Genomic DNA, 12,641 nt, shown 5'->3' with positions numbered 1-12,641 from the left:
TATACCTTATTTCCCCTGAATAAAATCAAAATTTTACTCAGCAATTTTCTACTAGCACAGACAACAAGCATTGTAAAATAAAAAATAACTCACAAAAAAATAACAAATTTTCTCTTTGTTGGAACTAGTTTTTTGTTTTTTTGTTTTGTTTTCCAAAAGGAATAACAAAATGAGTTCCATCACTTTTATCGAGCCCAGTTTAAGTTTCTACCAAAAGTTAGTAACAATTAAAACATGATGTGTAGGCTGGACTATGGTGGTACACTCCTATAATTTCAGCACTCAGGAGAGAGAGGCAGGTGGATGTCTATGAGTTCGAGGCCAGCCTGGCCTATAGAGTGAGGTCCAGGAAGGCTACACAGAGAAACCCTCTCTCAAGAAACAGGAAAAAACAACAAATATACACACGATATATGAAGACCATCAGCTGAGGGCAGAAAGCACTAACCAGGAAGCTCTATAGGTTTGAGGTCCCCCACTGTTGCTGCCACATGAAAACACACCAGACATGTCGTTTCTGATACAAGGATCTGTACACTGATTTGTTCTTTGAACCTAAAAATATGAAAAGTTGTTAATGAAAACAGAAAAGTATTTGTATTCACCTTAAGCAGCAAATCACTAACTATAAATGTTATTATCTAAGAAAAATGTATATCTTTACTTTAACAAACCTTATTTGTCTTTACTGTGGCATTTTTCTTTCCACCCATTTTATTGTTTGAAAAGTTTCCTATAAAACAAGCAAACAAACAAAACAGAGCCTGGTTACTTGCCTCAAATTTTATTTCAGAAGTCTGTACACCTTTGACACTGATAAAGAATGTCAAAGTATCAAGGAGTGTTGCTTCTCTAATAATATTTGCATTAAAAACTTCCAAATTGCTAATTGCGTATCATTTTAGACCACAGGCGAAAGCAAAACAAACATATAAGGTTACAATAAACAGAACTGTTCTGCTCACAGCATTATGGGTATAATTCCAGTCAACACTTTCTATCACCTTAACTAAATGTTTAACTTGTAAAAAATGTTACATATAAGCCATTAAGCTTAAAGTGCAATTAACATATTTAGGGTTTTTTATACAGCTATTACTTAAGATAGTTAGGAGCTGCCCAAGAGAAAGTGGGGTCTTTGGCCTGGATAGCCATGTCACGGTCAGCCACTAACCTTTCAGAGCCAAGTACCCATTCTTCCTCAGACCTTAGTGCTACTGGTATTGCTTCTGCTGCAGCAATGCTACTGCCATGTTGTTACTGCTCTCTCTCTTTTTTGCCTCATATGGAAGTTATTTCTGTGTAATTTAATGTAAAGCATCTATTTCTTGTATTTAAAGATTTATTTTATGATTTTTAAACACATAAAATACTTAAGAACATGAGTGGGTCTATGTGAATGGGTATGTGCACATGAGGGCTGGTACCCAACGCTGGAGTTACGGCATATGGAAGCTGAATGGTGGGAGCCAAACCTGGGTTCTCTGCAAGAACAGTACACAATCTTAACTGCTAAACCACCTCTTCAGCCCTTTATAAAAGATAAATTCCCCTAAAAAGATACATTCTATGACCATTTTTATAGCTTATTGTACTTAGTTTTTGTTTACCTTTAAGCCTCATGTGCCTGTGTGTGAACGTGTACAGAGACTCTGGAGGATGTCAGGTTCTTCCTCTATTTCTGCCTTATCTCCTTGAATCATGCTCTCTCACTCAATTTGAAGTTCACCATTTCAGCTAGGCTGTTTGGCCACTGACTTCCCAGGACCTGCCTATCTCCACCCCACACAGCAAGGAATACAAGCTACACTGCCAGGATCTTGCATGGCAGCTAGAACATAAACTCAGGTTTTCATGTTTGCACAGCAAGTACTCTGACCCACTGAGGTATCTCCCCAGGCCATGAGACATATCAATGTGTTTATGGCTCATCATAAACTGTGGAGGTAAATGTTCTAAAATATCTACTTTGTAACTGTAATCTAAGGTTTGCTTGTTTCACAAAAGGTTTAATGATCATCCCATCACCAAAAAAACAAACATAAACAAAAGCACAGAGACAAAGTAAGAGACCTCTTTCCTGCTCAAGACCATTCCTCAGTTTTCTTCTGTTAATACTGTTGGATAAAGCGTATTTCCTACTGAATAGTACAATCATTTCCTTTCCCATTACCATCAACATGCTACACACACTGCTGGTATAACAGATGTAATAAGGATATAGGGGTCAATGGAGCTGGCTAAGATTTATCAACTTACTATTATGCAACTTGATGTATAAATAAAAGATATATATATATAAATAAAAGATATATAGATATAGATATAGATATATAGTTTTTCAAGACAGGATATTTCTGCATAGCCCTGACTATCCTGTCCTGGAACTCGCTCTATAGGCCAGACTGGCCTCCAGCTTAGAAATCTGTGTGCCTCTGCCTTCAGAGTGCTGCAATTAAAGGCGTGCGCCACCACCATTCAGCTGAAACAATGATTTTTATATTTTTTAAAAAGCTAACAGTAAAAACGCTAACTGGGTATTCAGCTGCAGCTTGCAAATAACCATGTTTGTTCAACCAGATAATAGAATTGCTATAGTGTAGTTACACTCATGCCCTAACCGTAAAGGTGCTAACTTGTTTTGATGCATTCACTACTTAATGAATATGTATAGTTTATATAATGCTGTTCTCTTGGAAGCCTCCCTTGGAAAGCTGTCAGACAAACTGCTCTGTGGAAAAAAACTGTTCCTTTTCTACTAACACTAAGTATTGAGACTTCTAATGACACTCTCATTGGACTCAACGCTGGTTAATCTCTCTGAACTGGGGCTGGAGAGGGGGCTCAGTGGTTAAGGGCACTAGTTGTTCTTGCAGAGGGCTCAGGTTTGGTTCTCAGCACTCACATGGCAACTCACAATCAACCAAAACTCCAGGTCCAGGGGAACCAAGGCTGAGCTTCAAAACAAAACAAAACATAAATACACATAAAATAAAAACAAATCTAAAAAAATTTCTAAATGGTCATTTCCTAGAAATATTTTCACATATCCACTCAATTTCTGCTCATCAAAAACATTTATCAAATTGTATCATGTCTTATGCAATGTTTATTTCATTATTTTGTCTTGTTTTGAGAAAAAATATCAACTCTGTATCCCAAGCTGACCCTGAACATAAAATATACCCCATGAGAGCGTAGAATGTATAGCAATTCTCCTGCTTTGGTCTCCGAGTCCTGGGATTATAGCTATGAAGCACCTCAGCTTTACCTTTCTACTTCTAAACAACATCCGGGTCTTGGTTTCTTTGTGCCTTTGTAATCGTGTAAGACGCACACCTTTACTGCTCATGCCCCCCCACCCATCCCCTTTGTTACCTTCGCTTTACCCTACCTGATATGTCAACACTTGACACTGCAGGACAAACCAAACAATTAACAGGCACACCAGGAGCTGACTTAGGATGTGATACTTTCCTTTCTCCTAATGAAGTACACATATCCTCCAAAAAATGTAGATGTGTAGAAATTAATGTAGAAGACCTAACATATTTGCTATGTATTTTTATTACTATCCTTGACAGATCACAGCAAAATTTCCTAGATTACTAATTATTTTTCTCAGAATTTCCAAGGTATAACTCCATTATTACGGACACTCTCACCCCTAACCTTTTCAATTTTTTGGTGATTTTATTTATTTGTTTGGTTTTTTTTTTTTTTTTTTTTTTTTCCGAGCCAGAGTTTCCCAATGTAGCCCTGGCTGTCCTGGAACTCACTTTGCAGAGCAAGCTGAACTCAAATTCAGAGATCTGCCGTCCCAGCCTCCCAAGTGCTGGGAATCAAACACATGCACCACTACTGCCTGGCCAAGGAAAGAAGATTTTTGTTGTTTTTAAGTCGGTTTCACTAGGCAGTCCTAGCTGTCCTGAGCTCTCTGGTCTGGAACTCAGAGACCTAGTTGACTGTTTCCCAAGTGTTGGCATCAGGTGTATGCAACTATGCCTTGCCTGTTTAACAGTTTTTAAAGGTACTATTCATCATGTCGATTCTACAGAGGGAGCTCGAGGCTAACCAGAGCCACACCCCCACAAACAACCCATCCCCCAAAAAACAAAAACTAAAACCTGTTTCTTGTTACTACAGCTCATCTGTCTTTTTTTAAAATAATTTATTTAGTTTTATTTTATGTGCCTTAATGTGAAGGGTGTCAAGATTCTTTGGAACCGGTATCACAGACAGCTGTGAGCCGCCATGTGGGTGCGGGAAGTAGAACCCAGGTTCTCTGGAAGAGCAGCTGGTGCTCCTAAGAGCTGAGCCATCTCTCCAGCCTCCCTCACCCGTCTTTAAAGTAACACAAGCCTCCAAACCTGTAGCTGACTGAATCGTACTCCGCAAGGCTGAAGTCTCTACTAGGACACTCTGCCCAGCTCTCTCAGAAAATCCCTTTCAAGCTTCTGGCTGCTTCGCTTCTTAGTTACCAGTGTGTATAAACAGGTGTTCAACCTGCTGTGGTAAACACTAATCCCAAAGGCTTTTTATGGAAGCATCCATCTGTGGTCTTAGGATATAGCTCAGTGATAAAGTTCTCTCCCAGCCTACAAAATTTTCCTGGGTTCAAATCCCAAGCATTCTGGGGAGAGTGCAAAAAAGCGTCCTTTGGTACAATATAAACTACGATAATAAAGACTCTGAGCTCAGTGCTAAGCAGGCATTCAAAGTCTGACTGACTGATTCCAAATAGTGAACTCATAATGAAAAGACAGCGTGTACTTAAATGCCTGAAAGGAGCTGGGGAAATGGCTAGGATGGTAAAGTGTCTGCTGTGCATGGGGACATTTGGATCCCTAGAGGCCACACAGAAAGTGACCATGGAGTAGATGCCTGCAATCCAGAGCGGAGGAGGCTCCTAAGGGACTACTGGCCAGCCAGTCTAACTGAACTGATGATCAAGCTGCAGGCTTACTGAAAGACTATGTCTCAAAAACTACAGTTGAGAGCGATTAAAGAGGAGACCTAACATCAACTCCAGCCTCCAGGAAACACTCATGTACTGGCACATTTTAATTAATACAAAGCCTTAATGTGTATTAGCATAACCCTCTCAGATCCTCTCAGTATCAAAAAAGAAATAATCAAGACTGTCACTTGATTATTTAATACTATCAATTTAAGTGTTAAATTCACATTTTCCTTCTATTACTGAGTCAACAACTTGGGAAGCTTTTATTTACACATTTATTTAAAAAGGTACTCTGACACACATGCTAACACACATCTATACATACACATTATACATACGCATTCACAATCACACATATCTGATCTGTATGTGCCATATACATACACCACCACCGACCCCCAAAACAGGGAGATGCGTGAGACTTTTCTTATAGACTGTAAATGATGAAAACAAATGATGTCACCTCAAGAGACAAAATACAGGTAAAACATCCCTGAGGTGATACTCAGACAATCCATGCAAATACTCCAGACCCCAATGTCTGAGACCCACAGGCACTTTACCACCTCCCCTAGATTCTTGGAAGATGACTACAATATAGGCTATGAAACACCAGGTCATCAGGAAATGTTCTTTCTCTCAACACATGCTTCCTTTCCTTCCTTCTCCCTCCAAGCTAAACAAAAAAAAAACAAAAAAAACCAAAAACAAACAAACAAACAAACAAAAAGAACAAATATGACCTCCATGAAAGCAAAATAATGTAGAGCACATGGTATATTGTGGAGAGATCTAAGAAGTTCCATTATCAACTATTTTCAAAATTAAAAAGTTACTAAGAAATTTGGCACAATATGAAGTTACAACACAAAAAAAAAAACCACAAAAGCAGAATCACTTACTATACAACACCTTCAAGTTATGAAATTTTTCGCACAATAGATCTTCTCTTATGGTGTTTCTTTTTCTGTAGATACGAATAAAAGTTTAAAAGGATTAAAAAACTAAAATTTTGTTCACTATTTTTAGTTTTCTGCACACCACAATGAAATGTATTAGGCACAAATTTTATTAATAATACTAAAAGTCACTATGTGGTTGAATATTCTCATACGCTCAGATCAAACAGTCATAGGCTAAGCTGTACCTTAATATATAGTGAGTTCTATTATGTTATTATTAAAACAATAATCTTACTGATTTTTATGACTGGCTACTGAGCCATGTAGAATGAGAGGTTATTCCTTTTTTAAAGAAGCAGCTGAAAACATCTAGCAAAAAAGCATGCATGAGTGCCACCTGGCATTCACTTAACACTCTCCCATCTAATCATGTTAACCGGAACCCTGCTGCTGCAACCCTCCACTCAGCAGGAGGGGAGGGGGAATAACAGGAACAGGGATAAATCCCACCCTAATATACTATACATCTATATGAAGATGTCCAAGTTCCTTTTTTACTCACTCATTTATGGTCCTACTGAATCCCACTTGTAAAGTTCATCACTAACCTTTTGTCGTTTTTGGAACTTTCATGAAAAAAGAGTTGTTTCTTAAAAGAACTTTCATTTTTGTTGTCTTTTATTTGTCTCAACTGTCTTTTTACTTGAATCTATAAAAAAAGCAGAACTACCTATTAGAGAAGTATACGAACCTTGCAAACAGTGTTTCAATTCTCCCTCGTCATTACAAAATTAAAAACAAACCTGTCATACTGAAAAGTGTGGTCATAGTCTGACACTATGGCACACACCATTAATCCCAGCTGTAGGGAGATTCAAGAAGACAAATCAAGAATTAAAGACCAGCCTGGGCAGCAGACCAGCATCTTCAGAGACATAATTTTATAAAGATGGTTGGAAAATAGTTTTGTTTTCCAGAGAATCAATTTTGACTTTATTATATTAACACCTGAGTATCTGTTCTGACATATGGTAATTTGATAAAGAAATTCTGATATATGATAAAGAAATGAGCAGACCATTTTGCTCCGTGTATATGTTCATGCCCATGTGTGAGAATGCTAGTGGAGGCAGAGGAAGACCTCAGATGGTTTTCCTCAGGCACATTTCTGTTTGCAAGGTCAAGTCTCAGCTCATAGGCCTTGAACTAGTAACTAAGAAAGCTACACTGCTGGCCAGCCAGGGGTCACAAGAACACGCTACCCCTTCCAACTTTTTAAATTTGGAATGAAACTCAAGTACTCATCCTTCTATGGCAAACACTTTACTGACTGAAGAAGCTCCCCAACCTTTCTTCTTTATTTTTTATTTGCATTTCAATAGTTTGTACCTTATATCAAGACTCACAAATAAAAACAAGGTAAAAATGCATACACTAAGAACTATTGTTGAAATGGTTGTTTTTCTCTACCCTCCCCTCCAGGAACCAAGCTGTCATTGACTGCAGTCAGTTCCTCCCTTAGAGGTGTCACATATATACATATATATGTATTGTCTGTGGTTTTTCTTAAGCTACCTGTCAACTATTTTCATGTATTTATTGTGTTTCTCATACATCTTACTCACTATTGTCCTGTCCTCTTTTTCTCTTTTTCTTATGAACTCAGGAATGTTTCTATGTATTTTCTTTTTTGTTGTTGTTTTGTTTTCTGTGTTAGGGTTTCTCTGTGTAACAGAGTCCTGGCTGTCCTAGACTTGCTTTGTGGACCAGGCTGGCCCCAAACTCAGAGATCGGTCTGCCTCTGCTTCCCGAGAATGCTGGGATTAAAGGACTGTGCCACATGCCAGGCTATTTTCTTCTTTTAAACAAGCCAAAAAATCAACAATAAAAATATTAATCATTTGTAAGAGCCAAAAGAATAGGATGTGTGCTGTGAGACTGAGTCTCCTAAAAATGTCAGAGGAGCTAAACCCACCAACATGGCTGCCTAAATAAGACCTCGAAAAGGACGGCGCAATAAACATGCTAACGTGGAAATGGGACATCTCGTAGGCCTTCACCCCTAGTGACTACAGCCACCTAAGGGATGGTGTTCCCCAGGGAACATTCGCCCAGTTGGTGATCCAACACCAAGGGGTAAGCCCTGAAATAATATACATATATATGTAATATAAATATGTTTTTGTTTGAATCCTAAGTGCGGGTTTTTAGTTAGGCTGGTTTGTCCATAGATGTTAAATGTCTCCCGTGGGGCGTGGCCTTCCATGTGTGGCGCATGAGACCAGAGATGACAGAGTGGCAACTGGAGTAGAAAGACGGAGAAAAATGCTTCAAGGCTCAGGCTCTTGGAGGAGACTGCAGGCTGCATTTGCTGTTGACTGAGACTGGTGTATTCCCCCAGAGACCCTTCGACCCTAAAAAGCCAGGAGAAGTAAAGAGGTCTGTGGCCCTTCTCCCCACTAACCTTCTCTTTCTCCTACCTAGGGTTGTAGGTTTGTGGAAGGGAGGCAGAGGCCGAACTCCTCAAATAAAGTAGAGGTTTAAAAACACGTGCTACACGAAGCAATCATGTTGGTGATATTCTGGAAATGTAAGTATTCTACAATTAAATATAAGACTTCTTTTAAAGCCTCAAATCTACATCTGTACACTATCAGTAGGTGACCACTGTGGTGTGCCTTCTCTAGAAGGCAAAGGGAAAAGGTCCAGTATTTTAGTTACTGGCATTAAAAATGAATGATAACACACATTAAACCTAAAGGTGAATAATTTTTTAAAAGATATTAGCTAACAATCTATCAACACAAAATAGCTGAAGTTAACATTATGAAACTCCTAAACTCAAAATAAAATCTCAGGCTTACCTCAGCACACCCTCCAAAAGCACTGAGTTCAAACACTGCCTGAAAAGGTTTCCGGTCAATTGGACACAAAGCCAGTATCTGAGAAATAATTAGAAATTATGCATTTACAATTGTCTCTGGAAGAGGTCACAATTAACTTATACTAGATACAGTTATAATTTTCCACTATCACAGAAACTATTTTTCTAATTTCAAAATGAAGGAAAAGACATAATCTCAGACTGAGCCACATCACAAAGCACCAATCACCTTAAATTTGCTTCATTCGTTCAGATGTTAACTGACTGATAGGGAACATGAGAAGTCAAGTACCCACTACTACAACCCAGTTAGGATGTGCTACTCCAATGAAGACTACTGTAAAATCAAGACTCAACTTCAAAGCGACTGCTCTGTCATGTGCAGCTGGCTATTAATGAGAAGCTTGTGTAATTCTAAGTCAGCTATAAAAAAGAATGCCTTGAGCAAACTATTTACATATTTTAATATTCTATGATTTAACATTATTGCCAAATTATTTTGACTAAATAGTTGTGCTAGCAATGAAAATGCTTAAAATATGGAAGAATGACGCATTGGCCCAGTTTCCTTGGGCCTAAATAAACGCTCCAGAGGTAAGTGCTTACATACTTTACAGCTACTCAACATACACTATCTTTTTAATATTACAATTCATAGGCTGAATTGCTTTTTATTTTTTCTTCTAAATTAATGATCATACATTGGTGCACAGTAACTTTTCTTAACAGATGGTGTTAAGACTAGCTTTAGTTTTCATTTTCTTTAAAAGACACATATGGTTAAGCATATTTTATTTTTAACAGCATAGTCAAAAGTTCCTTTTTAATCTATCCACACTCTTTGCCTATGTTTTTAATTAGGTTACTATCTTTTTCAAATTAAACTATGAGTGTTCTTTATTTTGTACAGTACTTTGTCTTTCAATTATTTTATTATTAGAAATCAACCTAACTTTGATATAATTCCTGTGCTTTCAAAAAAATTTGTACATATCAACTATAATTTTCTATTATTAGGTGATGTAGGAAAATGAATTTACATTATTAAAGTAATTTAAGATGGGCTGTTTTGTATTAGTATAGGAGAAAAAACTATACCATCTAATGGTGACATTAATACGTATAGTTACACAAGTAAAAAATAATCTTAGCAACTTAAAAAACAATTGTATAAAAGATCAAAGAAATTTGGGAATTTAGGTGATTCACTTTCACATTGTTTCTTGCTGGAAAAAAATGTAATTTTTGTCCATATGTAGATGAACTTACATGAGTACACATAGAACAAAGAACTTTGTGGCCCCTAATCATGTAACATACTTCTATAAAAGTCATGGAGTTATTAAAAAGCAGCTAAAATATAAACTGAGTTACTTCCTACCTCTAGAGTAAAATGTGAATTTCTACTGTCAGAAAGCAGGCTCTAACAGTGCAGTGTTGGGCCACCCTAACAAGAGAGAGCACAGCTGACAAGATGATACCTTAAGGTACTTCCACATTCTCAGGAGTTAGGATGAAGGTAATTTGCTACCAAAAATGTGTTTTAGAAGTAGCAACAAAGGGCCGGGTGTGGTGGCACACATATAATCCTAGAACTCAGGAGGCAAAGGCAGGCAGATCTCTGTGAATTTGAGGATAGCCTGGTTTGCAAAGTGAGTCTAGGACAGCTAAGGCTATACAGAAAAACCCTGTCTCTCAAAAAAAAAAAAAAAAAAAAAAAAAACACACACAAACCAGAAGTAGCAATAAAGTATTCTGTAGCTTACTAAAAATGCACTACAAATAGCAATTTTAATTTAATGAACTGGATATCTTAACAATGCAAATGCTTGTTAGCATGAAGTATAAAATTTCTCAGGTTATATTTTTACATTTATATTGAAAATTTCTAAATCACAATCTGTCCAGTATTTTCCAAAGTTTTCAAATATTTATATTTTAAAGGTAATTCTGAAAATTTAAACAGTTAACAAATGAAAATTTGTTTTTAAGATGCATAGAAGCTCTGTATTTACTGTCTTTCATGTTTTCTTTGTCTAAACTCAAATGGCCCTTGTTACATAGATTCTTTGTTTTTCAAGTACCTAATTCGTGAAAACAGAAACAAGAACTTTAAGTTTTTTAACAGTAATTAACTGTTAACAATTCTTAGGAGTATGTGGTATAAACTACGTCCTACATAAGGTCCCGTTAAACTACACTAACAAAAATCTTTGTCAACTAACAAAAAGTCCATCTGCAATGTGATATATATATAAATGAGAAACGTGAGTCCTTAAGTGATTTATTTTATTGACCTATAATAAATTTATTACCCAAAGAAATATCAAATCAGCCAGTAGTTGAAATTATAGTCTCACTGTTTTCCTTAGTAGATTTCCTCTTGACATCAGCTAACCACCATTCTTTCTTTTGCTATTTTTAAAGTACAAAATTTTAACCTGATCCATTTTGCTTTGACCTGTTTCAAATATGTAAGTTTGAGCAGCATCTCCACTGTTGTTTCCCCTATGGCAACTACTTTGAATCTGACTAGACTCATCTGAATAAGGATTTCCACTGCTGAAACAAAAACACACAAAGGAAAACAGGGGGAAAGTAGCAGTAATGAGAAATGCTACTGTATGTTATAATATGGGCACACTGATCTCTCCGAAAGATCATTTAATTAACATTAAAAAAAATAAGCTAATTAACTTTGGCCCAATCTTGGCAAATGGGGAAGAAAAATAACTTAAAATTGCATTATTTTCTTCAGGTATGAAAAGTTTATATACAGAAGTAAGCCCAGAAAGGTAGATAAAATGCCTTTACTGAGGCTAAGAAAAAAATGCTGTTCATATGTAATCTTAAAATATACATATATATATATACATATATAATAGACGAGTATTTCAGAGAGGAAACAGAAACCTGGTATATATATTCTCCATTTTCATAGAACACAGTCAGTGCAAAAACATCAAAACGTTTTTAAAATTAAGAAATGTAATTGTCCTTAATATAAATTCTTAATATATTCTTTACTAACAAAGTTCAATAATATGTACAAAAATCAATTTACATACCATGTGATGATTGCATAGCTTTAACAGAAAAATTTTACAGTTTTTTGTTTTGTTTTTAAATGGCTTAGATTGGTTATTTTTAAGACATTTCCAAGAGACTATCATCCCTACATTTAGCAGACAGTGAGAAAATCAAAAGACACTTTGGTCTTCAAAGTACAGTTTTCAAAATAAAGTTTGTCTAGCTAAAAATACTGACTGAATTTTTAAGCTGCAACGTTTTAAAAGCTATTTAAAGCTAACGTAGATAAAAATATTTTAAATGAGTTTAACTTTAAAGACTAACAAACTTTTTATATGCAAAGTTTAATGTTCACCATTTTGATTACTTATCACATAACAAAAATATCATTATTCAACTGTTTAATATGATTTTAAATAATTTTTAAAATATCTAATTAGTTCCATAATCAAAGTATCTAAGAACACCATTCAATTTTATGATACAACTACAAAGTTAATAGAACTTGTTCACTGTTTGTTTGCAGTGTAATTTACATTAAAACAGAGCACATATCTTAGAGCAAATGCTCTGTAGTACTGTTATATAAGGAGGCAATTTTGATAGAAAAAATAATCTTTCCTAATGATTTCAGTAAAACATACCCTAGTATTCTGAAGCGTTGTAAATTCCCAGCTCAGACAAACTCATATTTAAATGTAAGAACAGGAAACCTTCCTTATTTGGGAATTCAGGATTCTTGGTTTCTAATATTTCTTGCTTCCTGATGCTGCTCTATCCTCAATCACATAGGCTGCCTACAGATAGCCCCTCCTAGAGAGAGAGAAGCAAGTGTTAAAGGAAGTGTTTGCAGACTAAGTCT

The 12,641-nt window shown here is 36.2% G+C and overlaps 1 protein-coding gene across 3 annotated transcripts in view; it reads right to left on the bottom strand.

Moving 5' to 3' along the window:
* Nucleotides 1-12,641, bottom strand: part of Scaf11 (SR-related CTD associated factor 11) — a 47,049-nt gene that overhangs the window by 12,500 nt on the left and 21,908 nt on the right. For 2 of the 3 annotated variants that reach the window (XM_021632835.2, XM_021632836.2), the window contains exons 4-8: nt 8,730-8,807; nt 6,474-6,574; nt 5,866-5,930; nt 675-733; nt 449-555 (exon numbers count right to left, since the gene is read on the bottom strand). In XM_021632835.2, the coding sequence (XP_021488510.1) occupies nt 449-555; nt 675-733; nt 5,866-5,930; nt 6,474-6,574; nt 8,730-8,807 (410 nt within the window). Of the gene's footprint in view, nt 1-448; nt 556-674; nt 734-5,865; nt 5,931-6,473; nt 6,575-8,729; nt 8,808-12,423; nt 12,562-12,641 lie in introns of those variants that run through there. The other variant, XM_060388746.1, reaches the window with a different exon arrangement.

Source organism: Meriones unguiculatus, chromosome 8 (genome assembly GCF_030254825.1).
Source record: "Meriones unguiculatus strain TT.TT164.6M chromosome 8, Bangor_MerUng_6.1, whole genome shotgun sequence".
In the NCBI taxonomy this organism is placed as follows: domain Eukaryota; kingdom Metazoa; phylum Chordata; class Mammalia; order Rodentia; family Muridae; genus Meriones; species Meriones unguiculatus.
Note: the sequence above shows the minus strand (reverse complement) of the source record. Positions and strands in the feature narration are given on the sequence as shown.